Here is a 21,089-nt window from a genome sequence, read left to right on the forward strand (position 1 = left end):
CGCGGTTAAATAAGGGAGATAGAAAGACCTACCTAATAGATTTTAATTGATCGCAAAAATCACATTAGTACTCTCTGCCTGATGATGCAGCATTTGTATTTTATAACCGTTCATAAACGTCACCAAAAAACACGTTTATCATAAATTAATCAAAACATTGGACCATTGCAAATAGTGTTCTTATTGGCTAAGCTACTATTGGTCTATTTTTCAACGTTGCAATACTAAAGAAAAAAAAAAACATTTTAACATTGAATTTTTTCGTTCCTTCGCTATAATTTGCCGGATTTTTATTTTAATGATAATGTTTTAGTTTAAATGATTCTTGTTGCATTAACACTGGACATGTTTATGCCGATTATTCCCGTTCTTTGGGCTTCATAGGAATAAAATAAATTAAGGATTTATATACAAAGAAATATATGTAGCAATGTTTAATGTTGAGTGTATGACGTCACAGACTCCAAAAAATAATCGTAAAAATATCATACTTTCGTCCTGAATATCGAGAAAACACTTCATACAGTGATTATTGGACCTTTAAAGAGTATTCTTAGGAAGTTTCAGCTGAATCTAAGTTTGAGCGATTTTCGTCGTAGTAGCACTTTAAGAAAACTAAATGCACATGCACTTAGGATTCCTAGCTGTTGCCAAACTTATCCAAATGAGACGCATAACTGCGTGAACTCGACCGGCTTCCTAGGACATAACTATGTAGTAATGTGGATGGAAAAGATGAAAAAGGGAATCTGACGTCCCCTAAACATCACATTCTCGCTGGATCTCGGTGGTTGTAATGCTGTAGCTATATGCTTGGCAACCGTTAACAAAAACGTCTAAATGCCCGTTCGATATCTGAAGTAAAACTGTCATTTCGGTTTAGGTAAATATAGCTCAAAAAACGCTGACAATTGGAAAGGAAAAGAAAATGTAAATATCAGCGATCAGATCAATCAAAGTCCCCTATTGACCAAACATATATATTATGTTAAGGGTTCTCATGGATGAACTTGAAAACGAAATCCAAATATTAATTACAAATATATAACGTTCCGGGAGAAAGGTTTTGGCTTGCAGCCATCAAATATGATGTTGCAAAACCTCTATTGGAGTCAAAAGCGTGCGGTTTGGGGAATTGGAAGGTTTCCTTCATCTTGGTCTGTGTTTACCCTTATAATAAGCAATTCCATTTACAATGTCATTGATGAACTGCTTCCGAATGATAGATGCAAGCCAAAGCCTTTCACCCCGGAACGTTTCAGTTTTCGCCTGAGTTCAGGGTCTATCCTGGCAGACTTAATTTTGGGAAAGTAAAATAAAGTGAAGCGAAGGACGTATGTGTATACAAAAAGTGAAAGAGCGAGATTTTCTTTGAGATGGAAAAGCTTTATTGCATTGGAAAACCCGCCACTGTTACATATAATGATGAAAAGGTTAAATTATACACCGTGAAAAGATGAAAAAACTTACTGACGTTTCGGACGCTAGTCCTTCGCTAGTCCTTCGCTAGTCCTTTGACTCCGACGAAGGACTAGCGTCCGAAACGTCAGTAAGTTTTTTCATCTTTTCACGGTGTATAATTTACCTCCTCATCATTACTGTTTCATTAGAAACACCGACGCAGCTCACACTAACTGTTACATATAGTAGTGTCAACTAAAGCTTCAGGCAAAATGGCCTTGCACACGTGCCTCTGGAACCCAGGGTACCTTGAACGAAGCATCACAATAAAATCTCAAAGTAAGCGATTTGCCACTTTAGCAAATTTAGAATCATAACAATGGTAATTTAGCATGGATCTTATGAATTGCCGGGGTTTTAAGCAACTTAAAAAAGGCGTGATATGTAAGTACGGTGATACTGATTACGATACTCGAAGCTCAAATGAAAGTATGACACTTGAGCAATGGGAGTTTAGGTATTTAAACAATTGTAAAAAGGAGTGGGTGAATCAAAAGTGGAGAACGTGGTGAGACTGAACTGCCTGACTCTGGCAGTGAATGGGAAAGTCGGTCGTAGGAGTCTAGGAGTGTTTCGGGTGTATAGGGATTTCAACTGTGAAGTGTGGGAGACGAAAGAGAAACCTTGAGTGATCGAGTTCCGCACACCAAACGTAATTCTAAAAGACTATCAAAAACCAACGCAAATTATTAACCACATACAGCGAAACAGTTTTTGGACGGGATTTTTTGTCACCAGGAAAAACTAATTATACAATTGCACATTAACTGGTGACGGAAAAAGTTAATTTCATGGTACCCTGAAACAATTTCGGATCGAGATGATCTACGTCCGGAGCACGGCTATAACTCCGCTGCACTGAGATCGAAGCCTGAAACACTCCTCTGCCGGGCTCAGTGATCTAAGTCAGGGCACTGCTAACTCACAGACAGAACCCTTAAACAACCTCTGGGCTGATGTAAGTCAGAGCCGTGGCTAACTTACAGATTGAACCCTGAAACACTCCTCTCAGTGGGCCGATCTATTCAGGGCATGGTTAACTTACGGATGATCTTGGAACAACTAAATCAGGGCTGATCTAAGTCAGGGCACGGTCACACTGAGATCGAACCCTGAAACACTCCTTTGGGTTGATGTAAGTCAGAGCACGGCTAACTCACAGATCGAATCCTGAAACAATTAACCTCTGGGCTGATCTAGGTCAGGGCACGGCTAACTCACAGATCGAATCCCGAAACAACCTATGTCCTAGTTAGTTAGTACTACTGCTCTAGGCCGATCAAAGTCCTGCCACGCGGCTAAACTTACTGCGTGATGGGCTTTGAAGAGGACTGAAAACCGTCCGTAGAAAACCGCTCCACTCACAGAGACAAACCGACGTATGATACCATGATGATACTTAGTACTAGACAAAATTAATTCATTAACTTTCCATGCTGATTTATACTTAGTTTGACAACCAAAACAAAAGGTGGAATGCTCAGTCTTTTCTTCCAAACCACCCTTAAGTAAACACCATAGGTTACTGGTTCATTCATGCCAGAAAACACAAAAGGAACACAACTCACTTCTTTCTCTCGCCTTAATTAGTTTTTATAAGTGATTTTTAATAGAGTTTGTGTCGAAAAAAGTTGGACGTCTGTCTCTGTTACAACAAAACTCTCGTCGAGGGTTAAGTGAAAGTTTATCTAGTTAACAAGATTGAGGGCGGTTTATTTTCAGTCTATAACCGACATATACTCTTGTCTGCCTCGACCACCGTGACGACACTATTCTGGTATTCTCAACCCAATCATATCGGATGTTTGTTTTACTTTATTTATTTATTGTCCATCATAGAAATTAGTAACTCAAATGTGTGGGGTTTTAGGATAGAGCGGTTTGAAAATTTCTGGTCTTCTTGTTCTCAAATTATTTGATACTCCGGCGCTTTATTTTCGGGATTCAGATCAATGTTCATTGACTGTCAACTTTAGATTAGCTCCAAGGAAACAGCCTGATGATGGACAGCTCATAGCTTTGATTTTTTTGATGCAATTTGATATTCTTCTCTGGCGTGTGGCGATCTTTATGACATATCGATAACAGAAGCCCAGGTCACATCGGATAACACTGAGTCTTTGCTGTAGTGTGTCTTCGAACCCGAAAAAAATTGCCGTGTAGAATCGAACAAGAAGAAAAAGAACAATGCATCTGATGAATGTAATGGTTAAGGGAAGAGTTCTTAATATTTTATTGCCTCTACTTAGTCTGTTAAGAGTTGAAAGAACCGTGGCAAGTTCACAGGAGACCTCTTCTAATTTTACCGTGAGTCGAACTCCAGGATTCGTAGATTCTTTTACTTTCAAAGCTCCGAAGTCTGGAAACACGAACTGTTCTCTAATAAACCCTGATATCTGCGCTGCTTATGGAGGCATTAAACAGGAAACAAAGTGTGAAACTAAAGAGCTATGCTGTGAGGCTTGCCGATGTGTTAAAGATAGACCAACGTTCCTCGTGCACAAACAAAGATGCGTTGAGGACAAAGATATTACCGAGAAGTATGGTCTAAGCAAGTCGGGTAAGTTAGAACCTTGGTTCGTACTTTGTCAAGTCCATGCAAGTCCCAATTCTGTTTAGTTAGATTGATCTAATTTCCTAAGTTATGTGGCGAGATTTGAATAAAAATAGCGACAACACTGGTCTTCGATACGCGCATAACCAACACAATGAATTCTATATTCTATTGTACAAAACTTCTCAGTTGCGGATAAACTTTATTTTCGATTAATACTTCTTAAGGAAAAACTCTATCAAAAATCCAGAAACTAGTACGTTTCTTTGCTTGGTTGAATTTGAACAAAAATGGGGTGTTTCTGTTCAGAAAATAAAAGACAACAATATAGGAAATAAAAAAATTCGCTGGAGCTCTGGTGTCATAAAATTAATGTCACCCCATTCGAATGTCTATATATAAATCATGCACATCTTTACACTTTTAATTTTATTTCTGTCAATGAAAACATGTTCATTCAAGCTACAAAAATCCTTAAAATTTACTGTGTGATTGTCCTCGCCTTTAAAAAGGCAAGAACGAGTTCCAAGGACTTTATATGGTTCAGTTCGAAGGCCAGGGTGAGGCCATTTGATTCCTATCCAATTCGAATTAACTTTTTCTTTCAAGTTTTAAAAATATTGTTCAAAAGCTTTGTGGTTTTGATGCTAATATAAAAGGAAAGTTTTCAAAGTTTAGTAATGGTTATATGGGCTTGGCTAACAGCTGATATTTTAATACCCTTAAGTAAACACACAAAGAGTTCAGCTCATCGTCAAAGAAAACGTTCTCCTTTGAATGGCGGCTTTCTCGACCTTTCTGTTTCGGCGTTTCCTAAAATATCCACATCTTTTGTCTAATTCACTGAGACCAAATCAGAGTTTATGGCTATGTTTGCGACGAAGAAAGATGATTTAATGTTGTAATATTTAGAATAAAATACAGGGCTTTAAACGTATGGTATACACTGGGTATAGCAATTTGCTAATTTGTTCCCTTTCGCTTTTTGTTACCCTTCACTCATTTGTCAGATAGAAATAAGATTGTTTCACTTTCTTAAACTTTATAGATCTCTACAATTAGTAACCATTCTCAATCATCAGGAATTATCATGAATGATTCACTGTATTCTAAAGTCATTTTTTGAACCGCGCTTAAAACGATGTACACAGGGCTTAATTCAAGGTTGTTCTAGTAAATTCACTGATTCGTGTCCATTTGTTTGCTCACAGTCCATCAGGTAAATATAGAACGAATTTTTCAAGTTTCCTTTTTGTCCAAAACCCTCTAAGTCTATTAACAGACATTAAATCTGACATAAGACAGTGAAAAGCCGTGTCTATCGTTCTCGTTTTAAAAACTTAACCAAAAATCATAGCATTGACATTGGTGAGCTAACCGCTAACCACTTTTGACATATTCGCAAAGCGTTCCTTGCAAATATACCAACTGTTTATAAATGTCTCTTTGAAGTCAGCGCTCCTTAATGTTTTCTATCAACATTACCTCGTTTTGGCTAAAGCTGTTTCTATCGAAAAGAGTATAGAGCTTTCCTCTTGATTAGCTCAGAGATCTTTTAAGATAGCACAGGAAATTCAATAAAATAACATTAACTGTGTTGAATTTGCCTCCCAAAATGTGATTCTTTTTTGATCTGTTTTGCCTTTTTAGTTCAAATCTTTAACAAGAACTTGTTGTTTCTAGAGACCTTTTTTGCTGTGAAATATTCATTTTTTAGTTTAGTGGAAAGAGATTTTTCAACACCACAAAAAATTCGGCCAAATAACGAAAGAGTTCTTCCCGCTATTTTCCAAACGATTTCTTTGCCCGTTGTTGCGTCTTCAAGTCAAAAACTCCATTTCGCTTCGCCCTCTATATTTTACGCCGTTTTCTTTCGGTTTTAGTACTTGTCTTTTAAGATCTCATTTCCTTATTGTTTAGAGCGAGAAGCTCTAATGCAAAGAGCTTTAAAAGAAGACGATAATCGAGTAAAACTAATGTTTAGGAGATATTTTAGCAAGGTATTAGCTAAGGAACTAGTTTTTGTACGAAATCCTGCCTACTTAAAGCGTTGATATTACCAGATCACCTCGCGACCATGCCAAGATATAAGTGTAAGCTAATACATAAAGATATAAATTCGGTCGATATCATAATGTAAGCTCCTCTAAGGCTTGATTAATGTTTTATGATTCGGAAAAGAAAAAAAAAAAGAAAAAAAGAAAAAAGAGAGTAGGTTTTAATTTTTATCCCCGAAGTTCAAGATCGCATTCATATGGAGTTCAGATTAGTTCTCTTTCCAATCGTACAAGAGTGAAATCTCGATGCACAAAACCACCGATTTTCCTTTCAATTTTGACTCAAATTTTTCTCCTGTCAAAAAAAACACGGAAAAAAACAAAAAAACATACACGACTAGCCTTTAAATGTTATTGAAGCTTTACCTCTTTGATGATTCTGCCTATATATACTCTAATGAAGAGAGAAAATACTCGCGACTCGGCAAAACTGCGTGTATTTGAATCAGGCTTCGTTTTAGTTTTCTATGAATAGCCGAGCTGTAATGATCTATTGTTGGCTTACATTGTACGAAACAAAACACTATTGGCAGAGACGGTGGAAAATTTATAGGAAACACGAGAGAAAACCATCACATTACACGGTATTTGAATGTAAAGTGCGAATAAACCACAAATGCAAGTCACACGAGTCTTGAGAAAGAAAACTCGTTGCCACACCGAAGTGGATTCGAAACACAGCACGCTAACAGTTCAACTACCAGATTGCACTCTCTGAGATACACAGTTTAGAAAAAGAATTAAAGAATTAACTTTTATTAACTGTAGCTAAGAGTGTTTAGACATACTTCCGCGAAAATTCGACATGCAATACACCTTATTTGTTCATCTGATGTTTAGCCCAATTTCAGACCATGTGTCGATCATTCCCTTGAAAGAAGATCAGTTCTTTATTTGAGTTTTTTACATATTTATGTATATGTGCCCGAACGTTCAAGTTTTTGATAGAACACAAAGTAATAATACTCAAGGGAATGACAACTAGTGGTCTGAAAAGGGAGACCAAATAACAGCGCGGTATACACTTGTTTCAAAAACGTTCGGTTGGAGGTCTGAAATCTGAGACCGCGTATTACGCTGTAAAATGTAATTTATTCACAACCGAGGATGTAGTTTCCTTTTAAATTCACTGGAATATGAAGCACAACCTTTGAGGTAGAAATGTGATTTTAGCTAGAAAACATAAAAGCACAAAAATTATGTTTTGTCTCAGATCGCCCATATCAGATCTCGTACCGACAACGATTTTTGAACGAAATATGTGTATTCTTCGTCTGCATGTTACATCATCGCGGTGACCATGTCTTTGTCTTTTGACTCTCATGGAAAAGCTTGCAAATACGATCGCTAGACATCTATAGTTTTGCGTGACTAGACAGCTCTGCAGTTCTCTCTCTAGTTCATCTCTCATCAGCACGCTGAACTTGTCCTTGAAATGGCTGAGATTCTTGACATGTTTTCAACCCATAAGCGGTTTTGAATAAGTTAATCGTAGTATGGGAACTTTTTAAGGTTCGTCGTCGTATTGTTATAGATCTAAAGTCCCATTGTTGCGGTAAAATGTTAGCCCGCGTGATATATTTTAGTATTTATTATTCGGGGTTGTCTTTCTTGCTCCCTCCTCCTATCTACTTAATCTTATTTTTGTAAAATGTTGTCTTTTGTATGTGTAGAAAATAAAAACCTTTGAACCTTTTAAGTACCATTTTCATGGTGCTCCATAATAGATATGAATAAGTTAACGTTTAATTTTCAATCATTCATTTTATTCCAGATTACCGTTTCAATTTGGATGTCCCGAATTCTTCCTGTCAGTCTCAGTCCCTGGCGACCTTAAACACCACAGCCCCTGGTAGACGAAACTTTTCCATCTGCACAAAATCACATAACAAAATTCTAAGGTGTACAATGTCAACCAAGGAATCGAAATACCTCCACCATAACGGCCGATGGATCGATTTTGATCCTGAGAAAAGGAGAGGATTTTCAATTGGTGTGCTACAGTTGAAGGTACGATTTCCAAATATTTTGACCATCACAACTATTCTATTCAACTATTCTATTCTGGAATTCAGTAAATCAAACCGGGTGTACCGTAATATCGTTCCTAGAGACTGCATTCGTTATGTTCAGCACCGAGAAACTGACCAGAAGAAACGCAGGCTCTTGGGGCGTGATTGTTTTACATAATAGTCTGTTTGTTTTACAAGTGTCTGGGACCAAGGTTGTTTTAACGACTTCCTTACCTACCGCAAGCATCGTCAAGAAGTTTGAAATAAAGACTAAAAAAGATGGGGCGTGATTGTATTACATAATAGTCTGTTTGTTTTACAAGTGTCTGGGACCAAGGTTGTTTTAACGACTTCCTTACCTACCGCAAGCATCGTCAAGAAGTTTGAAATAAAGACTAAAAAGATTATAAAGACTAAATTTCATAGCCGCCATGTTAGTTGAATTAAACAGGAGATTTTTCTTTGGTTTCTTTCGTTATATCTACCAACATTTAGGGCCCTACTGAAAACCACTTTTAGTGAGTAGGTTACCCTCATTAAAGATTATCAACACATGTAGTTCATTCACTTGAGAGTTACAAACCACTCTATAGTCCTTGTAGATACATATACATACTTTCCGCCATTTTGAGAAAAGTTGCATTCGTAAAATCTTTCAAAAGATCGATCTTTATGGTAAAAAAAGACCCTTGGTAAGGTATATTACTCTCTAATGTTTATTATTTCGCATCTAGTGGCAGGCTATCACAGAACCGCTTCTCAAGGGAAGTGTAGTAATGTTGGATGTCACATGCTACGAAGAATTTTTTTCGCATATGGGAATACAGGAAATTACAGTCAATTCCCGGCTTCTGTTCAAGATAGCGGGCTCCGAAATTTGTAAGTGAAGCGAATTTTAAAACAGACAGTCTACTTTTGCTTGTCAAGTGTTGATGGCATGTGGTGTCCACGTGATCGTGACATTCCTTTCTCGTGTGGCGGATATCCACGTTGTCACAACACGTGACGAATGCTATCCACATCTTGACAAGCATCCAAGGCAACACGTGCTATATACCATGACAAGCTGTTCACGTGATCACGTCACGTGAATAAGCTGCAAATGCCATAATTTGGCAATAAATGTTAACGTAAATCAAACATTCAATTTTTTAATCAAATTTACTTCACTTTTGGAACACACACTTTCAGGGCAAGGCTCAAATGTTTTCCAAATAATTGACATAGCCAATCCCACGAATAAATCTGGCGGATTAGTTGTCATGCCTACGACTATCACCAACACCGTATCCATAGAAACTATGGTAGACTCTAGCACAGCTTCCTATGATAAAGAAAAGCTGAACGTCATACATGTTCCTGGTGAAGTGGATATGATTCTTGTGGTAGTGGCTGCGGTGCTGGGTACTCTTCTCTTCATAGCCATCGTTTTTGCGTGTATCGGTGTGGGCTTCATCGTCATGAGAAAAAAGTAAGTGTTTTGATGATGGTGTTTTCACTAGGGATGGTCTTGTGATGGCTTTCTTTACAAAAGTTATTGTGTACGACAGGAATTATTTACTATGTAAGGATAAGGCACCAAGTGGATCTAGTACCACAAAGATCAAGTGCAATGGTTATTATTTAATAAGGAAGTTATTCTATAGGATTTTAAAACACGGACAAATTCAGCTAGGGGCACTTAATTGGTATTACATGCCAGTGGGGTCCCTTATCACTAACACCAAATCCGCCATTGCTGCGTAGACACGGTTCGTCTTGTACAAATTTAGTTCCTGTACAGCATTTTTTTGACATTGTATTTCATTTCCTTTGCAGAAAAAAGGCCCCCCTTGGCGCAAGTAAGTAAAATATTCGCCTGTTAATTTTTTATTTCCAAGAAAATCATTTTATAAAAAAGTTTCTTGACAATCAAAAACTAACCAAATGGACTCGTATTATAGTCTTCGCGTCTGCTCAATAAAGGTATCCGTTGAATATAGGTTTATTTTACAGTAAAAATTTTGGGGCCCGAGCTAGTACTTGTGCGCATAATAAAATGTGTTCGCTTAATGGAGTTACCATCGTAATTTTGTTTTGATCTAAGGTCATTTACATTGTAATGTAAGAACTTTTTCTCCACAGATAATCCACTGTATGAGCGTGGTCCTGACATGACACTGATAGAAAACAGAGGATCCCATCAGACTTTCCCATTCAACTCGCATTTCTATCAACCCCTTGTTGAAAACACCCGCGAGGTACAGGGGAATCCAGGAGAACCGATATATCAAAGTTTGGACGAACAAGTTCGAGTCAGAAGACCAATTCTTACTGGGTACGAAGAGGTAAGACCACTGGTATGGGACAGACTTGACTGGACAAGTGGTGTAACTCGGGCTTGTGCGGGAACAGGGTTTTAGGAAGAATGACACTATTTTTGAACAACGACATATCATCATCACATAGTTAATAGTGGGGACTGGATCCCCTCTATCAACTATGATCATCAACAGCAGCAGCAATCATAACAACATGCAGCTAATAGCAGCAACTGCAGCTGCAACGGGAAAAAAGGAAAGGCAAGCAGAGAGCAAATCAAGTGGCAATGAATCCAGATCATTTCAAGAGAGGTGGCCATATATAGCTTCCTCTAGTTCAGATTTTACATTTTTCTCAAGGTCCCAATTAGTTTTTCTTTGAACTTCGAAAAGGCGAAAAGAACATTTCACTTAGGACGAAAAAATTAAAAGAAAATCCAATTCTGGGAAAGGAAGAGAGAAACGACAAGTTTGATTAATTTGACTAATATTTTACCAGGATCCTCCGACAGCTCTTGGTGTGATTCTCAAAGAGGTCCTGTAAATCGGCAACGACCCATTGTTTTTATTTGCCCGAACGATTTCCTAAGCATTAACCAATGATTTGTCTTAACAGAATCCAAACCGGTGTAGTCTTGCTGACTGTGACATGACGTCAGATGGCTATCTCATACCAAGTAAGTCTCTACTTAAAACCTGGTTCACACTAACGAGGGAATCGGAACTGATCAGTCGGAAGCAACATATTCATACTCAGTAGTGTGAGCCATTGAAGACAGACCATTAGATAATTCCGGTTGGGAGGGGGTTGTGTAAATCCCCAAAAACGTTTCAACCAAGCACCTCACCTATGAAAAATATCGTGCGACCTCTACTTTTAGTAAAGAAATATCGAGCAAACAAAAATAAATTGCGTGCCGGGGGTTGTTACAAAACAAATTGTGATTGTCTCCCTGAATAATCTAATGTTCCATCCCTAACAGTGATTGTCATTTTAACAGTGATTGTCATTTTAACAGTGATTGTCATTTTAAAAGTCATTGTCATTTTAACAGTCATTGTCATTTTAACAGTCATTGTCATTTTAACAGTCATTGTCATTTTTCATACTTAGGTGTTTTAAAAATGTGATACGATTTCGATTCCGACGGTAATGTGGATCATTTTACATTATTCCGCAAGATCCTTCGTCCAGCATTAACCTGGCTTGTGTTATAAATGCATAAAAGGAAACGAACTAGTGTTTGCTGTAGATAAGCTTTACGTGGAGTTATTTCCTTAGCTTTTCGTTATGCTTTGAGGGTCTTTGCCCAGGTTTCCAAGTTTTCCTTATCGTAAAATGTGTCGAGATTCTAATTTACCTCGCTCTGCGGTTGGGATACAATAACAAAATAAAATCATATCTTGGTACGTATCTTAATTTGAATCCCCATTTTTTCTAGCTGATGGTCACACATTGCCAGAGCCACCCACCACACCTGTATCCCGTGAAGACGTAACAGAAGATTCATACATAGACGTGTTACCCGAGAAATCTCCCACTGAGGATAAAAGTTTGAATTACAAGTATGACAGACCAGAAGAAATAATATCAGATCACAGTCCAACGATATCACTGAGAGAGCTCCCGAGTGACGTTGAATCCGATCAGGAATCGAATTATGATGATGTAAAGGTTGCTTCTAAGCAAAGAGAACAGACAAAGGAGGAGCTTGAGAACTTCACCGAGGGAAAGGACCTCGATTCCGAAGGAAAAGAACATTGTAAGGTGTGTAAAGGAACGATCGGAAATTATGGGATTGGTGAGGATTGCAAACCAGTCAAGTGTCTTTGTGATGTTACAACGAAACTTTGAACCACGTCGATGAGTATGAGTTCATAGGAACGCGAGGATGATGAAAGAAATGTGGTAGTCGGGGAATTCGTAGACGACAAAAAATCTATGGGATTCCAAAGTACGACGACCGCAGTTTGCTTGTCAAATAAATGGCCTTCAAAGGAGGAACATGGATATGGAGAATGTCGCATTTGGATCGTAAACGACAAACCATCTTGTATGCAAGTCAAACAAACGACGAAACGTTAGTCAAATACATGGCTTCAGAGGAGGAACATGGATATGGAGAGATGTCGCATTGGGATCGTAAACGACAATCCATCTTGTATGCAAGTCAAACAAACGACGAAACGTTAGTCAAATAAATGGCTTCAGAGGAGGAACTTGGATATGGAGAGATGTTGTACTGGAATTGCAAACGACGAAACGATTTTGTATGCAAGTCGACATCAAACAAACTAAGAAAAGTTAGATGGAGGGAAGAAATCGCGGACAAAAAACGTCCTTGCGTGTCGGCGATGCCGTCAACACCGAATCTTTATTTGTAGTCCATAAAATTCCTTCAAAGGCACGTCAAAGAAAGGAAGTTGGCGCTTAAGTCCAAGACGCACCAGGCTAGCTGTTTTTGTGATATGCTACACAACTTAAAGTCTGGTAGACAACATGGCCGCATTGGGGTCACGCGGAAATGATTAGATATTGTGCTGAAATCGTGGAACACAAACGATTGCAAAAACATTACCTTTTATGTAGTTATGTCGTGTTGAAGAAACTTCGAAAAATCGATTAAGTACAAAAAATATGTATAATGAAACAAAAATAGCATGATAGCTGAGATCTAGAAAGGCAAAAAATTAGACTGAGAATATATATGGTAAATCATACGACAAATGATCTTGTACAAATTGCCCCATTTCACCATGGATGCCACATCACAAAACAATCTTTTGTTTTAACGATAATAATTTTTTAGAAATATATACAAACTTAGAAAAGCAATGAGAGCCACTAAATACCGTATAAATTGCGGCAAAATAAACATTGGTTTATAATTTTTTTGAAAGTTAGATCAGACACATTCGAGTTGTAAATGCAGCGGCAGGGTAAAATTAGTTCACATTCTTACTGTTCTTCGCCATTCTGTCCCCTCATAAACAAGCAGTGAGACGTCAAGGTGAAATAAGGCTAGTGATCACGCTGTAACTTTAAAGTTCAACCCCGTCTTAAAGACATATATTAATAATTTGTTGAAATATAAAGTTTTTTATGTTTAGATGTTTGTATGATTTGAATATGTCAGACCATGGTAATAATCACAAATAACGACACGGGCGAAAACGCACTGCGCATGCTCTGAAGTTTGGCGGGAAATTCGTAGACGCGTCGTGTTTACAATTGGAGATTTACCAGCGATTGGTTATCATTTTAAACTTTTGGCTGTTCGTGGAATGTTGGTGCGTATTTTTTCCTAGCACATCAACCTTGTTGTTTTCTTTCCATGGTCAAGTGATACGAGAGAAATTCGCATAATAAAAACGTCTGTAAATCCCCAATGGTTTATATTGTAAACACGACGCGTATACCAATTTCCCGCCAAACGTCCCGAGCGTGCGCTGTGCCTTTTTTCACCCGTGTCTCCAGTAACTGGATTAAGCACAAAAAATAATTAAAATAGGGGATTGAGCAATGCATTTAATGTTGGATGAGAATGTTCTCCATCCTCACACACACGGCCCCACAAGATTTCCTTGAATTTATTTTTCCTCTGGTTTTGCATGTTACCTGTAGGTTTTCACCTACAGTTTTCAGTTCCCCTATTCTTGGGGTGCATAACACGTCTTATCATATGACCCGTATCTACCCGGGCGCGCGCTCTTAAAAAAACCTTCGGAAAAATGGCGTGAGCAGGGCCGTACGGCTTTGAGCGAGCAGGGCCGTAAGAATCTAAAGCTAAATATCTCGCGCGGAAAAGACGCCGGATTCACACCAAATTAAAAAATTTCCACTCTGGAGACCGTATTCAAGTTAAAAGCGAGCGTATAGCAATCAACTGGACGAGCAAAATAATGTGGCCAGTCCACTGAAAAACGACAACTAACAACTAATAATGTGGCTAAACTAACCTGGACCTGCATTGGGTGCACCAATACCGATTGCTACCAACAGTAGGGTAAACTCCCAAATGGCCGTTTTCCTTGCCATGGTTATCTTGTCTAGTTTTCTAAAAGAAAAAAATAATAATAATAATAACGGGGTTCTTATATAGCGCATTTTACATAGTCTCAATGCGCTTCACAATCATGACCAGTGGAGGACTTTACGGGCTGCGTATTTAGGCGCTAGTAGCAGCCGTGCAGCTTACAATCATGAGTAGTTTGTTAGTAAGTTAGTATTAATGCCTCCAGATTGGGATAGGCTGTTGAACCGGGAGACAATCCCCTACTCTTATACGAATAATTCAACAGGTTCTTTTATGTCCCCCATTTACTGTAGGTTAGGAAGGGTTGGGAGACAGGGCCTACGGTTTTAAGTCCTTGTCCGAGAAGACTTGAAGGTCTAACCATTTGCAGATGGCAGCACCTTCTCCTCAGTTATTTTAAGACCCCGAGTGTTGGTCCGGCCAACATTATGGGAATTTGAGTAATTGTGTTGGCCATGAATGGTGTTCGTCTCAGTTCATTGACCAAGTATCAGAAAATGAATCAGAAACAAAGAAATCAACACAAAAACATACATGGGAAATATGATTTATCGTAAACAAAAAATATATAATTTCGTAAAATCGTTAACACATACCAACAAACTTATCTCTCTCTCAGTTGTCTTTGGCCGTGAGAAACGTTTGATGTCAAGTGTAAGCCAAGACACCACAACTAAATATATATAGGTGAGCGCAGCGAACGAGTGGGATATCTTTTCAACACTCGAAGATAAAATTCATATCTCCAAGCGCCCATGTAATGTTCTGCTTATTATATAACATAAAATAAATGTAAAAAATAAAAAATAAAAAAAACAACTGAAAGCTGATTGGTCAAGAGTTATATCACACGTGTGACATAAATGATATCTTTATGACTGGGAGAAGCTTTTTATCACTTTGATACCACTCGATATACCACTATATGTTATATAATAAACTGAGATAGCCAACTGTATTTGTATATATCCTGTGAACTTGGCCTGGCAGCAACACTACATCAGAACCTTGGTATACTTGCCAAAAAAACAGAGTCATTCAGTGAAATAAATATTGGAATTAGCTGATTCGAGGACCTCATGCGGTATCCGAGTTGAGACAATCAGACTTCAGCTACTGTGAAATGATTACGCAAATACAATGACATTCGTTGGAATTTTTAAGGCGGCGTTGTCTTATTTTTGATCAATCCTTTATCGTAATCGTAATATCTCGAAATATTAAGGTATTTTTTCGTTAATTAAAGTTCCAGGAGTGATTTCTCTCAAACAAGAGGCCTCATGCTTACGCTTTCGACACCAGATCGAAATGAAATTCAGAATTTTTTTATGGAAAACTAGAAAGCCTTGGTATATGTACCAATTGGTGGAAAATAGGTGCATGACAAGTCTATATTTTCCCCCACCGCGAGCAAAAGGTGGCTGGGTTATCTGTGTGTCATGAAACAACTCAGTGAAGAAACACCAACTCATACCAGACCAGTGTCTTTATCGTGACCTCACCTACCGTGGACTTTGCAACATCACGTCGGATTAGGAAACACGAAAGACAACTGACAAAATAAGTGTTAGTCCGTTTTTGGCCTACAGTATGGCCAGTTAGTTTACCGCGGCGGCAACAGTGACCTTCAATCATCCAAAGCCATCAGAGGAGCATATTATTATTATTATTATTATCATTATTATTATTATTATCATTATTATTATTATTATTATTATTATATATACATTTTTATACACGCATCTCAAAATCTCGATGCGTTTACAATTCGTAAAATATGTATAGAATATCAAAATATATATATGATAATAATAATGTTTAAAATACATTAAGTTATCATGAATTATATGCTAAATCAAAGAAAAATGTTTTGAGTTTAGTTTTAAATGTTTCAACTGATGGAGAAGTTCTAATGTTATCAGGTATAGAGTTCCAGAGTTCAGCAGCTGCGTACGAGTAGGCCCGCTGGCCATAGGTGACGGTATTGATCTTGGGAAGATTAAGGAGTAATTTGTTAGAAGATCTAAGAGATCGTGTAGGTCTGCGGACATCTATAAGTTTAGAGAAGTAGTTAGGAGCCAAACCGTTTACAGATTTATACACGAGTAGTAGAATCTTGAACTATATAATCTTGAGCATATCGAGGTCATCTCACCAAAGACCTAAAAGAAGGCCAAGCAAGAATCATGGAGGAAGATCCAGCTGATCCCGGGGAACTGATTGCGCTTCAAGATCGTCTACACAGGCGAAGCGTAGAAGTGACGGAGCTGGAAAACGCGATCATCAAAGCCTTCAGCGCTCCAGCAGACATCGAACAAGAAGCCCAATATTTACAACACAATGCATCTTATTTATTTATTTGGGAATAGTGCAATGTTCACCGCACAATCAATAAACATCTCTCATACTGTAGTCTGCCTGTTTTACTTGTCTGACTCGTCTGACTAACAAAAGGCGATTTATGGCTTACGGTTACAGCTTATACGGCAATGTACAATTTTATATGCGAGCTCATGCAACTAGGGTTCACACTTTCAACACCAGATCGAAATGAAAGTTTTCTTTTAATTACAAACATACTTCTATAACACGGACATCTCTCTATTTCAAACACTTTCTTTGGTCCTGGCTGCACTTATTCATTTACAAACAGACCTCTATAACACGGACACCTCTCTATTACGAACACTTTCTTTAGTCCTGGCTGCACTTATTTACTTATAAACAGAAATCACTTGTTGTCTTTTATATCAGGTGCTCATGCTCCTGAAGTTTAGAAAACTCGATTGTAATGAAGCCTAGAGACAAAATCAATCTATGGCTTTGGTTATCATAAACTTACTGCTCATTAGATGTGTGAGTGTAGTTATTACTTGGGCATGAGTTGAACAGGTGTGGTGTGACCTTAACTTCTTTTACCTAACTAGCATTTACCTTGACTCGACAAAGAATTTGTCATGCATACTTCTTCTTTTTTTCTGCCAAAGCAGTGATCTGCATTTAATGGCTTGAAGCTAATTGAAGAATCAAATTTTTGATATATTGTCTATTCTCAGATACTGAAGAAGCATTGACAGTGTCTGTTAAAGGGGCTGATGTTAGGCCAAGGTATTCCTTGCATAGATGTTCTGTGATACTAATCACATACAAGCCACAGTCACATCCTGTATTAAGATATTGGGAACTGATTGAGTAAATAGAAAGATAGAGTGGAATGATGGATGCAATGGGATGGGATGGGATGGGCAGGTAAGATAAAATGCAATGGGTGTATGGATGGAAGGGTAAATAGAGGAGGAAGGAGAGAGATGTATGGATAGATAGATGGAAGGATAAATGGATGGGATGTATGGGATGAGATGGAAGGATGATGGAATGGGTGGGATGAGATGAGATGAGATGGAATGGAATGAGTGGATAGATGATTGGTTGGAAAAATAGATGAAGGAGTGAATGAACAAAGGAAGGAAGGTATCATTCTTGGTGACCGTAACACCATTCACACCATGTGATAGCTTGCATCAAAAAGTTGAATAATTATTAGCTTTATGACAATGCTTTTTACCATTTTGTTGTTGAGGGCATTTTCCATTGACAAAAGATGGAACATCAACTGCTGAACAAAAATTGAAATATAAGAGTTATGCACTTCAAACTTTGTCAGTACTCATTTGAAACTAGCTAACTTGTCCTGTTTCTCCATAATAAAGCAGGTAAACCCATGGAGTAGTTATAATATGGCTCAGAAATTGTAGCAACTTGAAGCAGACTAAAAAAAATAAATCCCTCAACTTATTAACCATGCCAAGGTTAAGGGAAAAACTGGGTTAGGTTGACAATGAAGGGCAATGCAAGACTGTTCTATAAAACACATTTCAAAGATGGCATCTATTTCATCTCCTCAAACATTCCCACAATGCACAGCAATGCAAAATCTACCAGTTTTTTCTTCAACTGTGGAATGGCTAATGCAACAGCCTATAAATTGACTAGTTTGTTGCTATAAATTGACCAAAATTTTAATATCGTATTGCATTATGAGTGGCATGGTTGGTATAGTAGGTTACTTTTTGCCTCTCACCACTGTGGTCCAGGTTCTAGCCCAGGCTCAGACCGGATCATATTTGAGTTGAGTTTGTTTGATGTGTTGTCTTTCCCTTGCTACAAGGGTTTTTCTCCAGGTTCTCTGGTTTTCCTCCCTCCGTAAAAATCAACATGTGAGTTGAGTGTTGAATGTTGTAAATATAGAATGCAGTGATAGTGCATGTGGAGTGCACATTCTCAGAAGAGCCCCATACATGGGGAGTGGGGAATACAAAACATACTATTTATATATATCATAAGGAACATATATCGTGATGGCAGTTAATTACCATTTAAATAGGGCTGGATATTCTTAGCAATGCCTTCGGCTGCATCATTGTTGTTGCCATGGAATGAATCATAATGGATAAATGAATTCCTGTCTCTGTTATAACACAACAGACTCCTTCAAATGAAAATAGACTATGATTAAGTGTATGACTCAGTAGCATTACTTGATTCCCTAATAGTATATGAGGATCTTGATTAACAGGTGGAATTACTAGAATCTATAGCATTTAACCAAGGGAGCAAGGCAAAAATACATTTGTTGATTGGTCTTCCTGTGGTAAATAATTTAATTGATTGGTCTTCCTGTTGTATGGATGTGCACATACGGTTTCGTAAAAGTCATGCAGGCTAATAAGTAAACAAATATGGTGGATGATACAAACAAATTTATGTATAGCGCCTTCTTTGATATTTACTTGAGCCCATGCTATTTTTTGCGAAAAAACCTTATTTGTCTAACCTATGTCATTACCACAGGAAGATCAACATCAAAATCAACAACGTTGTGTCTGCCATGCTTCCTCGATTTAACTACTCATAAGCTTACCAATGTGAACCACCAGTTGAGGTTTTTGACTCATGGTCATTGATTACAAAGAATAATAGCTTGTGATGTGGTAAATTTAGTGGGTCCAAGAAAATCCCAACTTCTGGACCTGAAATCATCAATTAATATTGTCATCATATACTGCTGTGAACAGGCATGTGAATATTCATTTGAAGTCATAAATTGTTTGAAGTCATATACAGTCAACTCTCATTAAAGCAGACACCCAAGGGACTGTCACTTGATGACCGCAATAGTGGGAATTACTTACAGTCACTAATTCTTTGCCAAAGTTATTGTCTGGGATTTTTCTCCTGTTTGTAGTAGCAAGGTGTCCGTCATATTGGGGTTTCCACAAGGCAAGAGTTGGTGTTGTGTTGTGTAGTCTAGAGCAGAGAAGTAGTGTGGTATGGTATGACATACCTGTGTGTTGTATAGTGTGGTGTTATGTGATATAGTATAGCAAATATAGTTGATTAAAGTGTAGTGTAAAGTGTTGTGGCATGGTGTGACATAGTGCAGTGTTGTGCAGTGTAGAGTTGCATAGTATTAAGTGTATTGTGGTTTAGGGTATTGTGGTGTAGTATAGTCCAGTACAGCTTAGTATGGTTTGATGTAGTTTAGTGCAGTGTAATACATTGTAATGTGGTATGTTGTGATGGGTGATGTGTTTGGTGCATTGTAGTGTTGTGTGAGGTGGGTGCAGTGCAATGGAATGTGGTTCGACCCAGTGTGGTGCAGTGTAGTATGATATGGTGTGGGTGGCAAAACAAGGTGTGTAGGGTAGTATAGTACCATGTAATGTAATGTAGTGTGGTGTGATGTGTTGTGTTGTGGTGTGGTGTGTTGTGGTGTGGTGTGGTGTGTTGTGGTGTGGTGTGGTGTGGTGTGTTGTGTTGTGGTGTGGTGTGGTGTGGTGTGGTGTGGTGTGGTGTGGTGTGGTGTGGTGTGGTGTGGTGTGGTGTGGTGTGGTGTGGTGTGGTGTGGTGTGGTGTAGTAGTGGAGCATATATAATGAAGTATAGCCAATATAATATAGACTGCATAACAGTAGAATGTAGACTTATGTGTTGTAGTGAGGTATGGATGGTGTAGAAAGGTAGCATGCCTTCATACATTTTAACATCAATACAGTTCAAGTCTATGAACAATTATTTGTTAGGGTTCTTACCATCCCCGAGTTTAATAAACTGAGTTACATCAGGACTTATAAACACGATCTTTTCTGAAGCACCTTTGAATTGTTCATATTCAAAGTACCTAAAAAAGTCATAAATTTTAGAATCATAAACAGAGATGAAAAATAAAGAGCTTAATACTCCATTTTGCAGTTCCGTTCAGTGACCACGAATAATAGTTTTACTGTAAGTGGAGGCTGGAGTTTCCGCGCATAGCAAAACTATACTTTTTATCATGCGCGGCAACTCCAACCTCGGCTTGGAACTATTATTCATGGAGTATTGCCATATTTTTTATATATTTTTGCAAATGGTATAAATTACGCTGTGCAAAGGTGGTTTCTACTGCGGAGAAAATAACTGTGAGACGAGACTACTCACTCGAACATGAACCCAATAAGATTGTCGTTCAACCACTGCCCTTCATTAAGAAGCAATACGTCTGAATTATGCAGTAAACTATCGTGAAAACTCAAGACAATTTTATCCTTTTCTTTTTTGTCCGCCATGATTTTTAAAATTCCCTCGTTGTGCATGCGTAGTTTATCCATCACCGCTGACCAAATGCGC

General features: G+C 38.1%; 2 protein-coding genes across 3 annotated transcripts; one reads left to right on the forward strand and one right to left on the reverse strand.

The window, feature by feature from the left end:
- The first annotated feature begins 3,305 nt into the window (after positions 1–3,305).
- On the forward strand, positions 3,306–13,494 carry LOC116297662 (uncharacterized). The gene is made up of 8 exons (XM_031705935.2): positions 3,306–4,021; positions 7,847–8,082; positions 8,819–8,963; positions 9,276–9,555; positions 9,903–9,925; positions 10,209–10,411; positions 11,001–11,061; positions 11,827–13,494. The coding sequence occupies exons 1-8, from the start codon at positions 3,649–3,651 to the stop codon at positions 12,237–12,239; spliced, it is 1,734 nt and encodes a 577-aa protein (XP_031561795.2). The 5' UTR covers positions 3,306–3,648; the 3' UTR covers positions 12,240–13,494.
- A 3,293-nt stretch (positions 13,495–16,787) lies between these two features.
- On the reverse strand, positions 16,788–21,028 carry LOC116297664 (sentrin-specific protease 8). 2 transcript variants are annotated; one of them, XM_031705938.2, is made up of 6 exons: positions 20,901–21,028; positions 20,513–20,601; positions 19,343–19,451; positions 18,795–18,910; positions 17,987–18,034; positions 16,788–17,585 (listed from the first exon to the last, which is right to left on the reverse strand). In XM_031705938.2, exons 1-6 carry the CDS (start codon positions 21,026–21,028, stop codon positions 17,422–17,424), a joined length of 654 nt encoding a protein of 217 aa, XP_031561798.2. In that variant the 3' UTR covers positions 16,788–17,421. The 2 variants fall into 2 exon arrangements, with proteins under 2 accessions (XP_031561798.2, XP_031561797.2); XM_031705937.2 differs by having other exon boundaries at positions 17,987–18,037.
- Positions 21,029–21,089: the final 61 nt, after the last annotated feature.

Source organism: Actinia tenebrosa, unplaced genomic scaffold (assembly GCF_029948245.1).
Source record: "Actinia tenebrosa isolate PJP-AT-01 unplaced genomic scaffold, QUT_ActTen_1.0 PGA_scaffold3__52_contigs__length_22856419, whole genome shotgun sequence".
Taxonomy (NCBI): Eukaryota; Metazoa; Cnidaria; class Anthozoa; order Actiniaria; family Actiniidae; genus Actinia; species Actinia tenebrosa.